The sequence below is a fragment of the Camarhynchus parvulus genome, chromosome 4 (genome assembly GCF_901933205.1).
Source record: "Camarhynchus parvulus chromosome 4, STF_HiC, whole genome shotgun sequence".
NCBI classification, from domain to species: Eukaryota; Metazoa; Chordata; class Aves; order Passeriformes; family Thraupidae; genus Camarhynchus; species Camarhynchus parvulus.
In genome coordinates, this window is record NC_044574.1 from 112,995 (window position 1) to 136,610 (window position 23,616).

The window sequence follows — 23,616 nt, forward strand, 5'->3', positions numbered from 1 at the left end:
GTAGGGTAATTATGATATGGAGCCTTCTCCTGTTTCAAAGAAATAAAAAATTAATAGTAACTTTCTGATTGAATTCCCCTTTTTCCCCTCCCTTGCTATATAGCCAGAGGAGGATTTTATCAAAGTTTGAAATTAATTGGCCAAGACACTTTGGAGATATGAGAACTTTGAAAAAAGCAATCTATTTGCTTTTGGGAAAAGTCTTCCAGCTTTATTGAAACTGCATATCTTTTCAGATGGCTTGGTCTGTTAATTCTCCATTGTAGCTGATCATTTCTGAATACCAATTAGTGCCTCTTTAAGTATTAGGGAAGTTGGTTGATTAAAAAAAAATTAAGTACACTGCAGCAGTTGAAATCATTCTTTGTGGAAGAGCAGGATGTGAATCCTGAATGTGGAACCGGAACTCAAATTCCATATGTTTTCACTTGCAGCACTTGAGTTTAAGCTTTGTGCTGGCTTTTATGGTCTGAGAGCAGTCACTTGAAGCAAAACTTAAAGCATTGGCTCAGACTGCAAAGTGCTGAGTTAGTTCAGTGCTTATTTGATGTCTGAAACTGATCTAATCACTTAAAGCATGTGCCTGTGAGCTCATGTAAAACAGGGCTCTGCCCTGCACTTTGCTGGGGAGGGTAACTAAGGAATGCATCAGCAGAACTGCAGAGAAAAAGAGACCACTGCTCCATGCCCAGAGCAGCTATGGCTGCCCCTGGATCCCTGGCAGTGCCCAGGCCAGGTTGGACACTGGGCTGGGAGCACCTGGGGCAGTGGGAGGTGTCCCTGCCATGGCAGGGATGGGCTGGGATGGTCCCTAGGTCCGTTCCCAGCGGGAGCAGGGCACGGTTGCTCCTGGCAGAGCTCTGATGTTGTCCTCCCTGCAGCCAACCACAGCGCCAAGCAGTGCCGCACGCCATGCGCTCTGCGCGCCGCCTGCGCCGAGTGCACCAGCGGCAGCTCCGAGTGCATGTGGTGCAGCAACATGCAGCAGTGCGTGGACTCCAACGCGTACGTGGCCTCCTTCCCCTACGGGCAGTGCATGGAGTGGTACACCATGAGCAGCTGTCCCCGTGAGTCACGGTGCTGGGCTGGGGTGGGGGACAGGCCCTGGAGGGCCTGTGGGGTGTGCTGGACATCCCCGGGATGGAGGGAACAAGGCCAGGCTGGATGGGGCTTGGAGCACCCTGCTCCAGTGGGAGGCTCCTGTCCATGACAGGCCATGGAGAGCCCTGTGGGGTGTGCTGGACATCCCCAGGATGGAGGGGACGAGGCCAGGCTGGATGGGGCTTGGAGCACCTTGCTCCAGTGGGAGGCTCCTACCCATGGCAGGCTGTGGAACAACGCGCCCTCTTTCCAACCCGAAGCATTCTGCAATTGCCTGATTATCAAATCCAAATTAGGGTTTACACAAGTGTTTTATTCTGAAGTATTGACTACTTACAGATTGTAGTAGGAATTCCTACCTCATTTTAAAGAAATTATTTACTTTTTTGCCCCTTTTAGGTAGATGAGAGCAAACCGCAAAAGCTTCATGGCACTTTGGAATAGTGTTTTCCTTTCAAACTGGGGTAAAAGGGCCTAAAAACTTAAATCAAGTGAACCTGTAGAAATTATTTATGTTGAATTCTTTAGGAGCTGGGTGTGAGCAGGGGCATCACAAGTAGCTCAAAATGTTGCAAAATAAGAGATGAAGAAAATGAATTTAAGGAACATGAAAGCATGAACTTCCCATATTGCCAGAGGTCAAAAGTTGGAGGAAGCATCAGGCAGGAGATGAGTAAGCTAAAATAATGGAAAACAAACTTTTTTTTCTTTTTGAAGGCAAATACTGTCTATTTAAACATCAAAATAGAAAGTCTGCTTATCTTGCAACACCAAGAATCCAGAAAATATTTTTCAAGATGGTCTAGGGAAAGAAATAGAAAAAGCTTTAGTATGTAAAGAGTTTGTCACCCCTAAAATCCAATCCCACTAGAGAAAGGAGGGGCTAAAGGGTGGAATTTTATTCTCCTATTTGTATTCTATGCTTTTTGCCTCAGATAAATACTTGAAATAATAGCATGTGATACTGAAATGTGGTAGGAAGAGTCTCCAAGTGACTAAACTGGCTGGTTTTTAGCCTTTGCCTGCAGATGGCTCATTTGATCATTGGATCTATTTTAAATAAATCAGAGATGTTTTGTAGAGGGAACATTAACCTCTAGTGTTAGAGGGTGGCGTGTAATGGTTTGAAAAACCTCTGTGTGTGTTGTGCTGTTTTGTAACTCATTGACTATTGGAACCTTTGTTAATAGTCATCTTAGATTCTGGAATAAAATATGCTGATAGGAATGAACATGTTGCTGTGAATATCAGAATAAATATTTCTAGATTTGATGAGATAAATATTTTGGTGAGATAAAAATATAGTTATAGAATACATTCTGCATTTTTTGTTGCCTGTGTTTGAGACAGTGATTTATTCCAGTTTTGTATGTTGGTTTGTTTTTTTATAGCTGAAAACTGCTCAGGCTACTGCACATGTGCTCAGTGCCTGGAGCAGCCGGGCTGTGGGTGGTGCACAGATCCCAGCAACACTGGCAAGGGCAAGTGCATTGAGGGCTCCTACCGGGGGCCTGTCAGGATGCCCACCCCGGCCATGCCAGGGAAACACAGCCTGGAGCCTGTTCTCAATGTCAGCATGTGTCCTGTGGAGACCAGCTACAACTGGTCCTTCATCCAGTGTCCAGGTAAGCAAGCAGCATTTCACTGTCCAACGTTTCCACTGAGTGCAAGGGCTGAGAGTTTTTAAGACTATGGTGGTGTCTTGTGTTCCCTCCTGTTAATGGAGGGAGGAGAAGAGCATGTAATATAAGCAGGAATTACACACTTGGAGATGGAAGGGGCTGTGAAGCAGCTGAGCTGCACAGATTTCCTGCATGAAGACATTATTATTTATTACTTGGGAGAAATTTTTCCTTTCCCTACAGATCTTTACGGAGATTTTAACTTTTGTTTGTTTATTTATTTTAAGTCTGTTTGAAAGAAAGGCAGATCTTCCTTTGAAGGTCGTTTTAAGTGTTAATAATGCTTAGGATGATTTTTAACTAATGTTTTTGACACAAAATCAACACTCCCCTCCCCATTCCTTGTAAATCCATCCCACCAGCAGCTTCCAGTCCAATGTGCATGTAATATTTTGCAGTTCAGTTTTCAGTGTGTTGCTCTAAATTCCATTTTTGATATCCACCTGTCTTTGGGCCCATGTATTGTTAGCAAGCGACAAGAAGCTCTCAGGAAGGTGCATGAAATGGTTTCATTTGTCCCCTGCACAGCACAGCTCCTGAGGGTCTCTGTGAGAGCTGTGTTTGAGCCCCAGCACTCAGAGTTGTCCTGTTTGCTGTTTCCCACAGCGTGTCAGTGTAACGGGCACAGCCGGTGTGTGAACGAGAGCGTCTGTGAGAAGTGTGAGAACCTGACCACGGGCAGGCACTGTGAGACCTGCATCTCGGGCTACTACGGGGACCCCACCAACGGGGGCACCTGCCAGCGTAAGTGCAGCCCCGAGCTCCTGCACGAGCTCCTCACGCCTTCCACTCTGCTCGTTCCTCTTCTGTCCTAACACCAGTTACATCCTGATAATTCATGTTTCCTTTCCTGCGGGCGAGGCTCAGTTCTTGTTTCTTCAAATCAAAGACACTCAAACTGCTGAGTGGGATTCCTTTCACTGCATGTAAAGATGATTTTTTAGCCTCCTTTCTAAACTTGGAATGACCACAGTGAAAAATGTCTGTATTTTAGTGTTTCATGATTCTGTATTTAAAAGAAACAGTGTTGATCCAAATGTCTTGAACACATTTCTGCTTATCTAAGTTTCACCTTCTATTCCTTTTGGTTAATGTGTTCTGTGTTTATAGTTAAAATTGTCTGCTTCATAAAGGCTTGCAATGTTTCACTGAAGACTTGGCTGGATTTCAGTTGAGGATTAGGAGATCCCTCTTGAAATTGCATTTCAGTTCGTAAAGTGCTTTGGGACTCTTTGGCACAAAGAACCATTTTCAGCTGTGCAAGATCCAGTTAACAAACTGAGAAGAAGTCTTCCTTGAAAGACCAATGCATTTAATATTGACAATTATACATGGAAGACTTGGGGTTTTGACCTGCAACCTTGTGTCATAGTTTTGAACTGCTGTGAATTTTTCAGTGCTGTGGCATGGGGAGACCAACTGTAAACCAGAGACCAGGTGTGAGAGGTGCAGAAGTGAGGGAAGGTGCTTCTTGCTCATGAGAGATTTAATCATACAATCATCAAATGGTTTGGGTTGGAAGGGACCATAAAACTCATCTCATTCCAACTCCCTGCTGTAGACAGAGACACCTCCCATTGTCCCAGGCTGCTCCCAGCCCCAGTGTCCAACCTGGTCGTGGGCACTCCAGGGATCCAGGGGCAGCCACAGCTGCTCTGGGCACCTGTGCCAGGGCCTGCCCACCCTGCCAGGGAACAATTCCCAATTCCCCATATCCCATCCATCCCTGCCCTCTGGCAGTGGGAGCCATTCCCTGTGTCCTGTCCCTGCAGGCCTTGTCCCCAGTCCCTCTCCAGCTCTCCTGCAGCCCCTGCAGGCCCTGCCAGGGGCTCTGAGCTCTGCCTGGAGCCTTCCCTTCTCCAGGGAACATTCCCAGCTCTGCCAGCCTGGCTCCAGAGCAGAGGGGCTCCAGCCCTGCAGCAGCTCCGGGGCCTCCTCTGGGCTCTCTGCAGCAGCTCCATGTGCTCCTGCTGTTGGCCCCAGGGCTGGGGCAGCTCTGCAGGTGGGCTCTCACCTGAGCCAGGGGCACAGGGACACAATTCCCACCTTGCCTTTGCCATCAGCCCATGCTGGGGTAGCTCTGCAGGTGGGCTCTCACCTGAGGGAGGGGCACAGGGACAGAGTCTCCCCTCCCCTGCTGCCCATGCTGGGATCAGCCCAGGCACGGGGGGCTCTGGGCTGGGTCATGTCCAGCTCTCACCCAGCAGCACCCCCGGGTCCTTCTCCCCAGGGCTGCTCTCCAGCCATTCCCCAGCCATCCTGTGGTTGTGCTCCAGCCCCATGCAGGACCTTGCACCTCCTGGCCTTGTGTAACTTCATGAGGTTCACACAGTCCCATGTCTCTGGTCTGTCCAGGCCCCCACTGTGCTATCCAGGTACTGTTGGGGGCCATCTAGGTCTGTCTGGATGTCCCCCTCCCCTCCTGCATGCTGACCTTACCAGTTTGTTGTCACCAGCACACTTGCTGTGCGTTCCTCAGTCCCAGTGCCCCTGTCACCAGCAGAGGTATTAAACAGCACTGGCCCAGTGGATTATGTTAGTGGAGTATAGTGAGGTGGAAGGAGACAAGTAGATACAGTGATGGAAAAGGTAGAATAAAAATAACATTGCTCAGAGCAGTGTCGGTACTTCTGTGAAATGAGTGTGGGAGGTCTGTGGCCAGCCTGGAAGAATAAACTGGAGGTGATTAATGAGCGGGCATTGAAGACTTTTTATTGCTTCTTCCAAATGTGGTGACAATCCAGTAGAAAATAGTTGGATATTAATTTAGGATGTTTATTGGGAGTAGTGCTGACCTTTTGGATGAACATGAGGGTCAGTAGCTGCAGCATGGAGACCTGTTTCCTGAAGAAGAGCAAGGTGGTGATGGTTGAGGCTATGAAGAACTTCCCAATGGACAGATTTGAAGAAGGGGGTTAAAAATTCACAGGGATACAGCTGCCTTCCTTAGAGCAACAGGATGTGGAATTCGAACACACAGCACAGTGACAGGGGCTCAGAGGAGAAGGTGCATCCCTGGCACTTGATTTCATAACCTTATCTGCCAGATAAAATACTGCTGCATATACTCATAAACTCATTTCAGGTGAAGATACTTTGAAATGCTGTAAAGTTTACTTGAAAGTAATGAATAAATTGAGGCTGAGTTGACTGAGAAAATACAGAATTCTACCCTGAGCTTTCCGTTGTAATCACTGGATCACAACGTGCCTGTTGGTAGGTGTCGCTTTTCCATGTAAGTGGAAATGGAGAGTAAGTTCCTTTGGACTCTTGTGCATGAGGATTGTTCCAAAATAGTTTGTTGTTGAGATAATGAATGACAGACTAAAATCATCCAGATGCCTGAAAAAGCAATTAGGAAATGTGTAGAGAGATTGTGGAACAGTGTTTGTTCCTTATCTGATGGAACCAGTAGCTCATGTCAGAAGTGCTTTGCTCTCAAGTGCTTTGGACCCAGGTTTTTAATTTGCTGTGATTTAACACTGTTTACTGGGAAGGGGAAAGAATGAGGGAAGCAGGAACCTGGGCAGAAAGACTGAGGTGGATTGGGAAAGGGAAAGCAAGAGCAAATCACCCTATCTGATGCAGCCAGGCTGACTTCTGCCTATTAGTCATTTTTGCTTGGTGAAAACCATTCCTAAGGGGCATTCTTCAGATAAGGACTGGCTGATGGGTAGCAGAGCTAGCTCCTGTTTTCTCCCTTCTCTTAGCTGTGGTCCTTCCATCCTTTCCCATTAATAATGTGCTGATTTCACTCTTTGTGCATTTGTTAGCAATACTTAGTGCTGCTCTGTTTTTAGAACCCACTGTCACAGCCATGCTGCAGACTATTGTTGTACACTCCAGCCTGACACACACACAAACATCTGTGTGCTTGCACACTCACTGCCTAGTGTGAGTCCTGGGATCATGGAATGGTTTGGGTTGGAAGGGTTCCAATAGGCCATCCTGTTCCACCCCATCCATGGCAGGGACACCTCCCACTGTCCCAGGCTGCTCCAATGTCCAACCTGGCCCTGGGCACTGCCAGGGATCCAGGGGCAGCCACAGCTGCTCTGGGCACCCTGTGCCAGGGCCTGCCCACCCTGCCAGGGAACAATTCCTCACCTATATCCTGTCTAACCCTGCCCTCTTTTATTTCAGTGCTTTCAGTCCTGCATATCTCTGTAAAAAGTCCCAGCACAAGATCATATTACTTGTGTTGAAAATATTTTGTCAAACTGCAGTTATTTCCCTGAAAAAATTGTTTGCATCACATCATACGCCCTGGTGTTGGCAGAGCTAGGCAGATAATAACTAAACGGCAGGTAAATCACTTCTCAGAGGTTGCTTTTAGGAAGTGTCCAAGTAGAGAAGTATTAATCAAGAAGGGCAGGAAATGCAGCACATCAAATGTAAAAATAGCTGCAAGGTGCTTTCTCTGCATTCAGGATTTTTCTGAATTTTCTGGTTAAAGTTTCCCATGAAAATATGCTGCTGGGAGATAAGGAAGTTATTTGCAAGTGAAGGGAAGGCACTATTATGCCTGGAATCAGATTGCAGCTGTGGCAGCGCTTCTGAACACATCCACACAGCCTTCACTGGTAGCCCATGAGTTGCTGGTGCCATGGACCTGCCTGATTCCCTTTGCCAGGGCTCGGGGGGCCCTGCAGGGCAGCTGAAGCATGTGGCGTGGAGGAGCAGTGCTGGGCAGGTGGCTGATTGTTGCAGTGTGATGCTGATGGTGTTGCCATTGGGAAGCTGGCCCATCACAAACGCAGAAAGAGCAGTGAGGACCCCCATGACCATCTCTGAGTGAGCCCGTGAGCCCTGGTTTGTGGAGAAGGTAGGAGGAACACCAGCAGGGGGAAGGTGGTTCATCATCAGGCTGTTACCATGATTCACAGTCAAAAAGCCATTTCCCAGTGCTTGTGGGTTTCTGCTCTGTCCTCTGACTCCAGTGGGAAATTGTCCTTTGTAAACTCCAGCAGGCTTGTCTAGAGCATTCTATCAATAGTTTATTTCCAAAATTTAAAGTTTTCTGAAAAGCCATGAGAAGATGTCTCTGTGCATATTCTAGTTATTTAGTGAATGATCTCCAGTTACAGGCTCATAGGAAAGTGGATAAATGAATAGATTCTGTTGTTTTAAATAGAGATATTTGAGTGTTCAGTCTTCTTGATATGCTAAAGAGCAGAGAGGAAAGAAAAATTACTGTTACTGCCCAAGATGCTGCAATCTGCCTTTAAACAACCCGAGGTTAAAAAATCAAGAGAAATTTCATGTATGTTCATATTGAATATTGATCCAATGTCACTTTGCTTCCCTTGTGCAAAGCGTAAGGAAAGAAGTACAAGACATTCTCAATAGTACTAAGACTTATTTTTCTTTAAGTGGCACTAATGAAAAGAGTGTTTCCTTCACAGAATACAGTTATTTTGTTGAATTTTCATTCAGTCTCCTTGTTCCAACAATAGGCCTTTTTGCTTCTTCCTATTTTGCTCTGTGTTGCTGCTAGGAAACCACTCATCCACATCTGAGAAGCACAATTAAGTGTCCCTGATACAGTACAGCTTCCATTGTGTGCCAACAGAAAGAAGATATCAAAAGGATTCCTAAAATAAGGTCCAAGACTGGCAGAGATATTCAGGATGGGGACTTGATGTCTAAGAATCTGCTGGTACATTGACTGGCATGGCTGCTTAATGAGGAGGAATATGTCTTCTTAACAAGGAAGCTCTGGCCTTTAAAGCATCTTGTTCCCACCAAGCTCAAGGACCATAAACAAGAGATCTTTGCTTTGTGTAGTTTTTTCCTTATATTGTACACTCTGCTGTGCACAGCTCCAGATGGATGCACCTGCATTGGCAGAATGAGTCCTAGATGGCACCTACATGCCAGAAGTTCTTAAATCTGTTCTTGCAGTGATAGTGAACGAGTTGTCAAAGTCAATTGGTTTGGTTTTGGGGTTTTTGTGAATGATTCTCCTCTACATCTTTATAAATAAAGGTCTCAAAGTGTGTCAATATGAGCATTTAGCTTAAATCAGAAGGATTTTTATGAAGAAAATCTCCTGTATGTCCTCACCATGCTACCTTGGGTTGGATCTTGAGCAGACTCAGGTGTATGAGATGGTCTTGTTTTGGGCATGCCCCAAACCTGAGGTTGTTCAGGGCTGTGCAGGATTGTTTCGACCACAACTCAATGACATTCTGCACGAAGTTATTCTAAAATATATTGGGGAATGTACCCCAACTAGTCCCAGCATGGACATCATCATCATCTTAGCACCAGATGTTTTCTGCTGATGCTGTTGATAATGACATTGTTTCCTCAGTAGGACTGATGAAATATTTTTCCCAAGGCCTGTTTATTTATTTCTGGAAAAAGCCCCTGAAGTCCCATGGGCTTTGTTTTATTTTCCCAATTCTTCTCTCAAGAGTTTTGAGTTTTGCTGAAATGTCTTAACAAGCCCAAAATTATTTCAAATATTGTCTTTTCCTTCCTAGTTATGATATCAGCCCTGCTGTCTAATAATAGGAGAGGAAGTTAAATGAATTTTTGAAGCTAAAAAGCTGAAAAAGCTGAGTCTGATGATAATTTCATACAAAACACCAGTCCTGGGTAGCCTGTGCTTGCTCTGTTTTGACGCACGGTTCTATTTTCATCTGGCTTCTGTAGCACAAAGAAAGCAAAGGGCACCAAATGGGTTTTCATCTGCACGTTAATTGTTGATGTATCTCAGTTTGACAACTAAAGGACTAAATTGCTATTGAATTTGCTTCTCTTCTTCATTCAACGTTGCATCTTCTCCCCCTCTGCTCAACAGCTTGCAAGTGCAATGGCCACGCGTCCATCTGCAACACAAACACAGGGAAATGTTTCTGCACAACGAAGGGAATCAAAGGAGATGAGTGTCAGCTGTGAGTTCATTTCCCTTTCTTATTTGCAATAAAAAATTGTGCACGTACTGCCTTAGACACCCCTCCTCCCCCCCATTTTTTAATGGTTGTGTTTATGATGTCTTTGCTCATTTCTTCCTCCTAACAGTTGACTGACTGCACTGAGGGTGCAGCCAGCCGTGGGTCCCCTGGGGAATATCATGAACAGGATGATTTCCTGAAGAATTCCAATTTTAAAAGCATTTCAACTGGGAATATCATGCAGAAGGGATGGATGAAAAAATCCCCACGCTCTAAACTATACATAGAATCACAGAATGGTTTGGGTTGGAAGAGACTCTGGGCTCATCCCGTTCGACGTCCTGCCATGGCAGGGACACCTCCCACTATCCCAGGCAGATCCAAGCCCCAATGTCCAACCTGGCTCCAGCCCTGCAGCAGCTCCAGGGCCTCCTCTGGGCTCTCTCTGCTTTGCTGTATCCCCCAATAGTTTCTTTTTACCCGGTACATTTCACCGTCCGTGCTCATTTCACCGTCCATGCTCTCTGATGCTGTTCAGTGCGAGTGTAAATATATCCGAAATGAGCCTTTGACATTCAAGCAGCTTAATGGAGCAGTTTTAGAGCAACAAATTTGCTGGAGGTTTTTCTGTAACATAACAGAAATGCTTTTAGTGTAATGTTAGGGGAAATAATTTAATTCCAAATAATTTCATTGCCAGGTTTATTTTTAAAGCATTGCTCACATGAGTAAACATTTATAGGATAGAACCTGGAATAACCATAAATGACTAAGCTAATCCAGTTCCATGCATTGTGGAGAGCTAATAAATACCTTCCAGGTGGATGCAAATGTTAATATCGAGAATTTTATATTGCATTTTTACTGCATATGAGTTGGACTTGGAGCGAATATGGAATTTCTTCATCAACCCAGTCTAGCTCAGACATTCATCTTTAATTGTGTACTGCTCTCAGCACAGGTTGTGTTTTCTGGTATTTAGTGGCTGGGAATAAATAGAACTGTAAAAAAAATCTGTTTATTAAAAAATGTATATTTTTTTTAGGTGTGAAGTTGAAAACAGATATCAAGGAAATCCACTTAAAGGAACGTGTTACTGTGAGTACCCTTGGGATTTTGTTTGGAGATAAAAAATGTGCTTGAAGTTTAAAATAACTTATTTAAAACTTGTTTCAGTTGCCTCAGCATGTGTTTAAAGTATGGGGGATTAAGGAAAGGACTAAAAAATAGCTGTAAAAACCTTCACTTTTCTCAAATACGTTGTTTAAAGAGAATGAAAATACTTTTCTTGATAAGGTCCATGTGATGATTAGATCTTTTGAACAATGTTTGGAATGTTTTTCATGTGACTGAGATGAAATCTGGTCTTTTGGAGAGCACTCTAAACTATATTCCTAACAGGTAAAAAACAAAGAGTGTCCTTAGAATTTTTAGAAATTCTGGTCCAGGTTAGAATGAATTTCAAAATTGCCACGTTTCCTCTGAAATGAGCAGTTGGATTCCCATGCAGTTCCAGAAGATCCTTTGCCAAGATTCAGATTACCTAATGGAAGCTTTCCAGCTTCTATTTGCAAATATTAGCAATCAGCAGCCTGGCAGGCGTGGAGAGATGGAATCTTAAATTACATAAAGTCTCCAGTAGTGGTTTTGTCCAGCACAGAAATTATCAGCTGCCTGGTTTTGGCTTATTTGAATTCTGCTTGTGTGGCCAAATAAGGGCACTGCTGGCTCCTCATGGCATCTCCATGTAAGAATGACCACATTTCTTGCTGAAATGGCAGGGATGGTTAAATGGGCAAAAAGTGGGGAAAGGCAAAGCTTTGCAGCTCTTACAGGAAGAACCTTGTGCTGCCCAGATCCAGTCTTGCTTGGTTTCATTCCCTGTTTCCTTGTGCTGTGTCTGATGGACACCAGCAGCTTGTCTGACTTGTGTCAGTCCAATGAGGGGTCACTGGGAGGCACTGAGAGAAAAACAGCACCTGGTGTGTCAATTCCTGGTTATTGTTGCTGGGAATGTCTCTGCATGGCTTCAGGAATGTGCACAAGTCACAGCAGTGTGCAGTAGTGGAAGGGTACTGAGGTGGGTGAGTGCATTCCCACAGGTGGCGGTGGCTTACACCAGCCCGGGCAGACAGGAGCAGGGAAGGACAGACAGACAGACCAGAGGCTGCTCCTGGCATGCCTGGGTGGGATATGTCCCAGGGCAGGATGGCAGCTGGGTTCATCACCAACCAGCTGCTCTGTAGAACCTCTCCAGGAAAATCTGCTGATATACAGAAACCTGGAATGGGAGGACCATTGTCCCCTTCCAAGTGGGAATTACTCAGTGGGAATTACACAGCTGCTGAACTTTTCTGCTATTCCCTTTGATCACAGAGGTATTGCAGGCTGGAAAAGTAAATCTTTTGGCATGTTTTTTACAGTGTATAGGTAGGAATATGGATTTAGGTCAAGGCTGGAGGCTGTTGCCTGGCAAGTATAAGCCACCTCTCTTCCCTCTCTAGGCTCAGCTTCTGGAGTTTTTTGTTCCTTATGTGGGATCATATGTAGGTTGAAGTAATTTGTAGCAGTGTCACGATAGTGTCGTGTCCTGGTTGTCCAAGAAACCCTTCAGTGACATCATGCCTTCCTTTACAGAAGTTACTTTATTCCAGGAGATGGGATAACTGTCTCCCTGCATTCCTTACAGATACTCTGCTCATTGACTATCAGTTCACCTTCAGCCTTTCCCAGGAGGACGATCGCTATTACACAGCAATCAACTTCGTAGCAACACCAGAAGAGGTACATTTTCTATTTTCCCTTTTAACTTTGTCCTTTGTCTTCTCTTGGCCCTGGAGGCAATGAGTTGTTACAGTTCTCTGGGTCTTTGGGTGTAGTCATGTGATGTGGAAGGTGTGTCCTGCTCCATGAAGCACCCAGAGCGTTTTGACCTTGGCTTGGCTGTGCAGTCCCAAATCATCACAGAAAGATTTCATAAAGAGCCACAGCTGATTCTTACCAGTTGTTGGAACAACCTCTGAGCCATTCCAGTTTTTTTTTAAATCACAGACCAGTTTGGGTTGGAAGGGACCTTAAAGCTCATCCTGCTCCAAATCCCCCTGCCATGGCAGGGACACCTCCCACTGTCCCAGGCTGCTCCCAATGTCCAGCTTGGCCTTGGACGCTGCCAGGGATCCAGGGGCAGCCACAGCAAATCTGGGAATTCGCCCCACCCTGCCAGGGAACAATTCCTCATTGCCAAGATCCCATCCAGCCCTGCCCTCTGGCAGTGGGAGCCATTCCCTGGCTCCTGTCCCTCCAGCCTTGTCCCCAGTCCCTCTCCAGCTCTCCTGGAGCCCCTCCAGGCACTCCTCAGGCACCTCTCTTCTGCAGGCTAAGCAATCCCATCTCCCTTGGCCTGGCTCCAGAGCAGAGATGTTTTGCTTGTTTTCACCCCACATCTTGTGTCTCTGTTCTTCCGTTGATACTCTGTACATGTGACTCCTTTGTTATTTTTTCCTTGAGGAGGAGAATACTTCTTCCAGAAAATACATTATGTAGTTTTTAGCTTGATGTATTTTCTTTATGTAACAAATTTGCAGATAAATTTTTTAGCAATGATTTCCTAGGACACAGTACAGTAAAACTGCTTATCCTAAAAATGGGGTTTCTTTTTTGTTTCTTGCTTTAGCAAAACAGAGACCTGGACATGTTCATCAATGCATCTAAAAACTTCAACCTCAACATTACTTGGTCCACAAGTTTTGCAGGTAAATGGAGGATTATCTGAGTAACTCAGGAGCTTCTTTCATTTAGCAGTTTCTGAAAAAGGCAAATTTAAGTGGGAAAACTCTGGGGGGGTTTTAACCTATGTACTTTTTGCATAGTGTTCTTAAATTGTCAGCCTGAGGGGGGAAGTAAAATGTTTAAAAAACCTGTGTTTTCAACTTTAATAGTGTTATTTTGTAAACATTGAAAGTGCAAGTTTGAGTTTTTACAATGCAACATCTTGGCACACAGTGTTTTTGATAATGCAGTGCAGTTTAACATAGTTGGTTTTGAATGAATAGTTAATTTTTTAAAATTAGCATTTAGGATGGTTTGCCCTTTTGTTTGTTTTCTTAAGTACACCTTGAAATATCTTTTCTTGCTACTCCTTACAACAGCTGGCACACAGGCTGGGGAGGAAATTCCAGTTGTTTCCAGAACTAATATAAAAGAGTACAAGGACAGTTTCTCCAATGAGAAATTTGATTTCCGCAACAACCCGAACATCACCTTCTTTGTTTACGTCAGCAATTTCACCTGGCCCATAAAAATACAGGTAGGAGCTGCTAATATATGTCAAATTGTTTAAAGGTGCTTTTTCTATTTCTCTCAAAACTGTGGCAGTTTGCTGTGCTTGGAGGAGTCCAAGCTGAACCAGGCTGGTGTAATCCCAGCACAGACAGAGTCTGATGTTCCTGGGTAAGAGGAAGAGGGTGTGAGGGATCTTCTGAAGTTGCCTCAGCCCAGTGGATCTGAAGATGTGCTGTGAAATAGAGACACTCATTTATTAACAGGGCCGTGTTTGACAAGGTGTCTGACTTCAAATGTGCAGATCTTGATGTTGTAGAAAAAGACTGATAAAGCTAAAAAGGAAGCCTGGAAAGAGCAGCCAGAGGAAATGCTTTAGTAGCTCTTTAGTGCCTGGTACTCAAAATGCCCAGCTAAAGGGCCACCTCCTTTATCCTGCTGCTGCCTCTGGCTGGCAGCACGTGCAGGACCAGCAGCTCATCCTTCCCCTTTATTCAGGGTAGGTGGTTGGCAGGCAGTGCCTGGGGCACCAGGCTGGTCGTGGTGATGAAGTGGTGCAGAATGAGCAGGGATGGAGCTTGGTGGTGATAAAATCAGACAGAATCACTCTCTGACTGGTGGTCCTAAAATCATGGGGGTGATAAAATCAGACAGAATCACTCTGTAATTGGGGGCGATAAAATCAGACAGAATCACTCTCTGACTGGTGGTCCTAAAGTCAGACAGAGTCACACTGTGATTGATGGTGATAAAATCAGACAGAATCACAGATTGCAATCACAGATCCTGCAGCTGCTCACAATTCAGAGCAGCCTCAGCCACCTTCTTGCAGTGGGCTGGTCAAGGATCAGCTCCCTGTGTGCTCAGAGTTATGTGGGTGTTTGAAGGACAAAATCTTTGGGGGTCTGGAGCAGAGATCATGGAATGGTTTGGGTTGGAAGGGGCTTTAAAGGTGCCATGGGCATGGACAGCTTTGGCCAGCCCAGCTTGCTCCAGCCCTGTCCAACCTCCAACAGTTACAGGGATGGGGCTGCCACAGAGCTCAACTAAAGCTTGGCATATTTGAATTCTGCCTTATTGAAGAAACTTGGTCGAATATGGGAACGCAAATCCTTCCGTCATCACCCTTGTGAAAGCTGACATTTCACATCAATGCACTTGGTGTTTCAAACGTATTGGTCAGGGAAACTCACTCTTTCAACAAAAATAATGCACAGGATAATATTGAGCAAGAAAATGAGATCCACCTGGAAAAAAGGTCCTAAAGCTATAGTGATATTTTTCCTGAATTTTTAAAAAAGTACTAGGAATACTTGTGAAATGTTCTTATCACATTTTCCTAAAGATACTGGGTTTTAATTACTTGGGAAACTTTGTTTTGTTGATTGCAGACTGAAGATTTGGCAGGTTGGCTTTGGACTCTTTTTAATATCACTTACAGTCTTAGTAATCAGTTTGCAGGTGGAGAGTTTTTACTTCATAAACTGGCAAAGTCTTAGTTTATTTGCAAGTCCTGAGTTTTAAATATGGAGGAGCTGATGAGCTGCAATGTAAAATCTTTGTCATTGGATACTCAAGTAGCAAGTCCCAAACCTCTTTTCATGTAACTACTATTTGTCATAGGGGAAATAGCATCTGTGTACAAAGGTGAGCACTTCTGCAATGATTTATTTAAATATTTGAGCTTCTCTTTCATCAAATTCATAAATTCATACTTTTACTTCATAAAAGTAATTTTTTTTTTAACCTTATGGGTTATTTTGATTGATATTTGAATTTCCATAATCAGTGCTGGGCTGTACCTTACCCTGATTTATTTCTTTGTTATTTACTGCTGCAGAACTGTGTGTTAGGGATGCAGCTGATTGGTTTTTCTCTTACCTCTCCTTACAGCATCCCCTCTTCCCTTCCCCTCCTGGTTTCCTGTACTTGTATGGTTGAAACGTCTCTTGCTGCTTTGTTTTCATTTGCTGAGCAATGGCACAGCTTGACTTCCAGCAGTTCTTATTTTATCTCTCTGCTTCTTGCTGGCTTTCAAGACATTGCTAATGAATCCTTTCCTCTCCTTAATACAAAGTCTCTCTAATTGATCCTCATGTCCCTTTTGAGGTTAGCTCTGAGGAAGCACCTTTCAAATAGTTTTGCATCTTTGACCTGAGAGAAATATTTAGATGGCAGCTTTCCCATTCCTGATCTCCTTATCCACTTGATTTTACTGTTTGATTTCATTTCTCATAGTTAAAGAGTGAACTTTGATTCTCTTACAACACTTAACCTCTCTTTATCCTTAACTTAATGTGAATGCGCTTGTATGCACTCAATCCAAGTTAATGTTTTATCACCAGCTCTTCTTAATATCTTTATTACTTGCCAAAACAAAGTCTAAAATAGCATCAGCTCTTATTCATCGAGACACAGTTTTTGTGAAGAAGTCTGGCAACGACCAGCAATCTGTGGTCCATAAAATTTCTCTTAGTTTCCTCTTCAGTGCATAGCTAAAACCAGGACTCACCATGTCCTCTCAGGTCTTGTGCAATCTGCTGTGAGGGACTGACCTTCCCTCACTTGCAGTCTGTGTCCATACTTGTCCTTTCCATACCCCAGTTTTCTTCATTTTTGTGAAGTCATGGCTCTCTGTAGTTTGTGTTCAATATGATAAAGTAGAAGCTAAATCATGGCACAGGTTTTTGGGACAAAGATTTTTTTGGACAAATGCCCAGAGAAGCTGTGGCTGCTTCATCCCTGGAAGTGTTTCAGGCCAGGTTGGAGGGGGTTGGAGCACCCTGGTGTAGTGGAACATGTCCCTGCCCGTGGCAGGGGGATGGAATGAGATGAGCTTTAAGATCCCTTCCAACCCACCTCACTCTCTGATTCTGTGATTTTAAGACTTCCTAGCCATCAGTCCTTGACTCATCCCATGCTACATTCTTCTCAGGAATAATTTCCTTCTACTACACTTTCCTATACTTTCCTTCTCTCATTTGTTTTTCCAAGGGGTTCATCCCTGATTTCCCTGCAGAAAACTTCCTGTGCTGTTGGGATCAGTCCTTCAGGGCAGACTGGCTCCTTAATTAAAACTCCATGTTGCAGTATGGGCAGGATGCAAACTGTTCTCTTATCTCCTAGCTTGTCTCCTCCAGTATTCCTCACTGCAACTCCACTATTAAACTGTCACACAGTGACAGAACATGTTTCAATTTCCTTTGGAAATTGCACTGATTTTAATAGAATATGTCGAAGGCAGGAAAACTCTGCTCCTGCCAAGCTGCTGGAAATTATTCTGTCCTCACGTATGTGCATCACCTGGCAGCTCATGCGTGTGTTTGGGCTGCTCCTGGGCAGTGCAGCATGTCCAAATCATATTTTAGGGGTTTATTCTTTGTTTGACTATCTTAGTATAACTGTCATTGTGCATACACTCACTTGTCCTGGCTTATTTTCATTTTCAATACAATAGATGTATTTAAACATGAGTGTTTATGTCCACACAAAATCTTGCAACAGAAAACTTTACAAATGTAGTTTTTACTGCAAAGCAATTCTACAATCCACCTTATTTTGTTTTTCTAAGTATTGCAAACTTTATCTTGAAGGCCTTGATGGAAATCTGTCTCTTATTTATTCTCTCTCCTTGCCCGTTAAAATCTGCACTTGGAAAGTGTAAGTGCTCCTTTGTGTAAGAGATGGCTGTGTCCTTGCCAATGCTCAGTGCTGGCTCTTCTTTCCTTGTCTTGCTCCACCTCTTTTTCAAACCACTTCAGTTCATTTATTTTTTTAAAGTATGTTAGTTTAGGATCTCTTTCCCTGCCTGGTTAATGACTTAAAATGATCACTCAATAAAAGAACTAAAGCAGCAAAATGCAGAAAGCATTCAAAATACAGCAATCTTCTTCCTAATTTCTCTTTTCTGAGCAGTTCCAAGCATGAAGGAGTTCACTTAAAGCCTTACTTTGCCAAGCTTTCCTGAAAATCTTGGTAGGGTCTTGACAGCAGTGTCTGGATATTTCCATTCTCTCTGCTTTGTGAGCTCATCTTTGCTGCAAATGTTGGACACATGGAATTTTGATGCATTTAGCAAACTCCAGCTGTTCACCTTCCTGTCCTCAGCCTGGCTCTAAACATTCCCTGTCTTCCCCCAAACTGGGAGTGCACCCTTTAGGAAAGGACATTAGTGGGTGTTGAAGGATTGAGATTTTTTTACACTTATGCAAATGTAATAGTAATCTTTTCCCCACTATTCTTCCTCTTTGCTTAATCTTCATTGTGAGTTTGCTTTGTTATTCTTTCCAAACTTAGCTCAGAGTAGAAGAGAGACATTGACTGTAAATAATCTGCTGTACAATAGCACAGTTAGAAGCAAAGGAATTCAGTGCAGAAACTTCCAGAGGAGTTCTCTTCATGGGTTTCAATCCATGCAAAGTCAGCTCACTCTGAGGTGAAACTGCACTTCTGGGGCTGACAAGTAGTTAATGGTGAGAGTTTGAAGCTCTCTTAGATACCTGTGTAAATGTCAGCAGGTTTTAACACTGTTTAAACTTGTATGTATTTACCTGGGGCCAAGTCCAGTGGGTGAATTCCTCTCCAGAGTGTACATGAGGGTGAAAATTCCATCTGCTAATACAGGAAACTCTCCCCTGGCTGTAAGATTTCTGTTTCATCACAATTTACTGCTGATGGTGTTTGCTGCCACTCACTAAATAGAAATTGGTAGTTTAGTCTTGTTTCATACCCAAACTATTGTTTATATTCACTAACATTCTGTCCCATTTAATATTTGAATTTTTCCTCTCAGATTCCAAGCATCTTCCATTGATCTCTACGTTCTGAGAATGTGTAAGACATTTAGGAACTGATTAAGGCAAAACCAGTTTGTAATTGTGTCATTAACTGGCAATTGCCTCCCGTCTTTCCTTCGTGTTGGTTGAAGGATTTTGATTTGAACACACTTAAATGTTAATTATGAACCAAATGCTTCAAGAAACAAAAAGAGGCGAAGGAATTTTGCAGCCCTTGCATACAAAATGTGCCATTTGAAAAATCTCATTAGGTATTCACTATATATCATTTTCTTGGCAATTCATTGTTGTGTTGGGCTTCAAAAAGTGCCACTGTGACTATGTGACATCGCTGCATGTGCAGCGTGGTGGAACGTGCAGCAGCATTGCATAGCCCCCACTGTTTGAAGTGCATTTGAGAACCAGTGGGAAACATTCAACTCACTGAAATTGTTGTCTTCCACTCAGATTTCATAATGAAAAAATAGCTAAAATTACCTCTGCTGTCTTCAGTTTTAGTTTCTTAAACTTTCTTCTGGTTTCCTCTACTTGATTTATTTCAGGATGGTCTATCTATATAGTCTCCTTTATATCTTTATCCCTTTTTACTCAGATAGTTAATGAAACAAACAGGTTTGGAGGGACCTGAAAGACAATCTGTGGATTGTTTAGCTCAGTCACATATGTGTTGTCATAGTTATTCTGTCTCCAAAGATGCTGTTTACCCTGACAGGAGGTAAGCCCACTCCTGGTGAGCCCACTCCAAATGCTGCATTGCTCTCTGGTTCCTCTGATGAAAGGGTGAGTGCTGAGCTGCAAGGTGAAACAATTCATGGTCCTTCAGTGGATGGCAGCTGGCACAGGAGATGTCAGGAGGGCACGTGCAGAAACTGTCACTCATGGCAGACCTGGAAACTGGGGACAGGCTCAAATGTGTTGTAATTAAACCAGAATTTGGTCTGTGGTGCTTTCTTTTGGTAGTGATCCAGGTGACTGTGTTTGGACTGGCACACAGAATCCTGGCATCACAGATGGGTTTGGATTGGAAGGGACCTTAAAGACCATCTCATTGAAACCCCTGTCATGGGCAGGGACACCTTCCTCTATCCCAGGGTGCTCCAAACCCCATCCCGCCTTGCCTGGAACAATTCCAGGGTTGGGGCAATCACAGCTTCTCGGGGCAACCTGTGCCATGGCTTCACAGGGAAGAATTTCAAATCCCTTCTAACCCTTCCCTCTGGCAGTGGGAAGCTATTCCCTCTTGTCCTGGAACTCCAGGCCCTTGTCCCCAGTCCCTCTCCAGCTCTCGTGGAGCCCCTTTAGGCCCTGGGAGGGGCTATAAGGTCATCCCAGAGCCTTCTCTTTCCAGGCTGGACATTCCCAGCTCTCCCAGCCTGGCTCCACAGGAGAAATCCAGATGTCACAGCTCCATCTGCTTTGTACCGATCCATTGCAGGTGCAATCCCCAGGAATGTCAGTCATTAGCTGAGGTGCTCTTTAATGAACCCCTTCCTTCGGGGCCCTCCTTCTCTGTCTTCTGTTGCTTTTCTTAAATTCCCATTGCTAGGATGACTGCATCCAACCTTGGAAAGAAAATGCTCATTTTAGTGCTCCAGTGAAGAGCTGCAGTGCTGCATGAAGTGAGATTTCTGATAGATGTGGGAGGACAACTGTGCTCCTGTTAAACCTCTGGGAACTGCCACTTTCTTGGATTCAGGTGCCTTGTATATTAGACCTGGGACTACTGATTTTTTTAAGACCTTTTCTTCTGTCCTGAGCTGTTTTGAGGGAATAGCTGAAGTTCTGTTCTTTCACAAGCATCAAAAGATTTCTCTGCCTCCCTCTGCAGCCTGAGTTTCCCAAAGGATTGTGTGATAGTGACTAATTGCCTCCTTTGACCTGGAAACAGTTCCCACTGGTTTCCAGTGATATGCTGAAAATGTCTGTAGGGATGTAGGAGAGCAAACTCCCTTCACATCTCCTTGCTCAGCAGAGCTGGCAGTGAAGTTGGAAATGGGTCTTTTCCCTAGCCCGGGGGTATTTCCTGTCTTGTTTGTAGGCAAAGTTCAGGTGGAGCCTCCTGGTGTCAGCTGCGTTTCAGAGTCAGATGAATTTTACACTAGGCTGAGATTCTGCTGAGGAATGGCTCTTGTTTTTTCTTATGCTGAATGTGGCTATCCAAGTGTGAAATATTAGCCCATGTTTTGCAAACTGCCAGGAATTACATTTTTAAGAAGACTCCACAATCCTCAAAGCCCTCGCTCTGATCTTTATCATCGTTTATTTCAATGTTTCATTGCTGTTGTGTCCTCCAGTATGTAAATACTGAAACCGTCTGAAATTCTTACTGTTCAAAGTAAGGCTCCTTCATTAAAGCAGTTTTGATTTGCAATTCTTCTTCTAATGCTCTTGCCCATCAACTTGCTGGTTTCATTTGCAACATTACCCCTAAAACAGGTGGTCTGCATTAGCAAGAATCTTAATATCACTTTCAATTAAGCTTTAATTTTATTTGCCATTCATGTTTAGTGTAGTTCAGGAAGCATTTGTTTTCCTCCAGAGCTAAATGATGGATGACACTTTGCTGCAGCCAAGGAAAGCTTTGGGTTATCCTTAGCTCCTGCAGGTGAGGAGGGGCCCAAAACAGAGCTGGAGGAACAGCAGATCTCACACATTCCTTTTATTTTAGGCTTACACCCTCTTTAGGTGGCATGATCATTGCCAGCAGTGATGTTCTCTGCCTTTCCCTCTTTGAGGTTTACAGCCTGACTAAAAGGCTTTGATAATCCATGGAAAAAGAGAGTGAAGAAACCATCCACAGTTTAGAAGCAGGGCCTGAACTGTCTCTAATGCCTTGATTCCTCTCTGGAAGGAGCACTGGGTATTTGATACAGGATAAATAACCCCTGAGGACTGGACATGGCCCGTGCAGGTTTCCAGTCTTTCTCTAAATTAGGGTCATTCTCAAACCAAAAGCAACAGGTTCATTGAATGAGAGCTCTCAGTGAGGGCAAAAGAGGAGTATCTTTGTTGTTGGCCAAAGAGAATAAAATGTGTTCAGATAGGTAGGGATTGCTTTGATAAAATAATTATGTAGGCTTGAAATCAAATCAGTGAAGTTGCTGATCTGGACAGCTTTCCTGCCAGGTCCTCATGTGCCTCGTGCATATTTAACAAGAAGGAGATGTAAGTGAAGAGGTAAAATCATCCTCAACTCTCTAAGACCCTTTATTCCAAAAATGTTCTTTTTTTCTGTTGCTTCTGGAAGCATTGTAATGCCAAAGTTGTTTGCTAATGATGTCCCTTGCCTTTCCTTAGCTGTAACTGCAAGTGCTTTTGAGCCTCTGTCCCTGCATCTCTCTCACCATGTGAGAGGTTTTCTTGACACCCAGCAATGAAACGTAAATCAATTTGTTAATCTGATGAAATTTGCTGTTGAATGTAATTACTTTTGGAGGCATGCAATTACATGCTGATTTTTCAGAACAGGCAAACTGACATCTACTGTGGGATGGAAAGATTTAAAACAGAACAGTTAAATGGTCCTTTAAAACAAGAAGCAGCTGCTGGTGTTTTATCTGCTCCTGCCACCTTATTTTTGGCATCAACTGATGACATTTTTCTCCTTTTAGAAGTTGTTCCCTTTTCGATTAAGTAATATTTTTGTTAGCACCTTCTTAAATCCTATGAAAGGAGGATTTCTCTCACAGGCAGTTAACCCTTGGCCGGAGCTGGTGCCACTTCAGTCCATTTTGCAGGAGGTTGTAGCATGAACAATCCTGAAAATTGTTCATGCCAGATTATTCCCACGTCCTGTGTTGGGGGTGGGGGTGTGGGTTTTTATCAGAGATTCATGGAATGGTTTGGGTTGGAAGGGAGATGAGGGATCATCCCATCCCACCCCTGCCATGGCAGGGACACCTCCCACTGTCCCAGGTGCTCCAAGCCCCATCCAGTCTGTCCTTGGGCACTGCCAGGGATCCAGGGGCAGCCCCAGCTGCTCTGGGCACCTGTGCCAGGGCTGCCCACCCTGCCAGGGAACAATTCCCAATTCCCCATATCCCATCCATCCCTGCCCTCTGGCAGTGGGAGCCATTCCCTGTGTCCTGTCCCTGCAGGCCTTGTCCCCAGTCCCTCTCCAGCTCTCCTGGAGCCCCTGCAGGCCCTGCCAGGGGCAATGAATGAAGTCTTGGGATTTTACATCTGCACCTTGGGATTTCTTGGGATGAGCTGTAGTGACTCACATAACTTTTGTGAGGTTTATTGTAATACCTTTCTACAGCACTGAAAGTCTTTCTGAATGCCTGTTGCAAAACTTCAGCTGCATACATAAGAAAAGTTATAGGATACCAGAGAGAGACAGTCTGCAATTCAGATCTAATAATGCCAGGAGCATTTCTTGGGTGGTGTTTTATTGAGATCTGACAGTGACATATATATTGATTGCCTTAATTTTAAGGAACCTGATTTTTTTTTCTCTCTTTTTGCATGCAGGGCTGGAATATATATAAAAAATTGCAGAATTAATTTTCTATGGAAGCTAAGTCCGAATCAGGCATTAATTTCTTCTGGGTGAGACCAGTCCTGGTTGCTTGGAGTTGCTGTATTTCTATGATGAATAACTCTTGAAAATACCATAACCCACCAGAGAATGTATAGACCCCCAAATTCAAATATATTTAAAAAATGAGTGCTGTGGGTCATTGCTGAGAAGCTGAAAGAGCGAGATACTTTTCTTTATACAAAAGCTTTTTTAAAGAGTCAGAATAGTGAGCAGAGTTAATGAAGGAGAGAAAAGCATATTGTAAAAGTAAAATAGAAGAAGCCACCCGAAATGTGACAGTGGATTCAGCCTGGCTAAACCACAAGGGAAAGTAT

General features: G+C 44.0%; 1 protein-coding gene across 2 annotated transcripts in view; it reads left to right on the forward strand.

Annotated features, from left to right (window-relative positions):
* ATRN (attractin) overlaps positions 1–23,616 on the forward strand; it is a 156,202-nt gene that overhangs the window by 72,071 nt on the left and 60,515 nt on the right. For both annotated transcript variants that reach the window (XM_030947016.1, XM_030947017.1), the window contains exons 17-24: positions 882–1,067; positions 2,493–2,726; positions 3,390–3,527; positions 9,592–9,685; positions 10,731–10,783; positions 12,375–12,469; positions 13,359–13,437; positions 13,834–13,991. In XM_030947016.1, the coding sequence (XP_030802876.1) occupies positions 882–1,067; positions 2,493–2,726; positions 3,390–3,527; positions 9,592–9,685; positions 10,731–10,783; positions 12,375–12,469; positions 13,359–13,437; positions 13,834–13,991 (1,037 nt within the window). The remainder of the gene's footprint in view (positions 1–881; positions 1,068–2,492; positions 2,727–3,389; positions 3,528–9,591; positions 9,686–10,730; positions 10,784–12,374; positions 12,470–13,358; positions 13,438–13,833; positions 13,992–23,616) is intronic.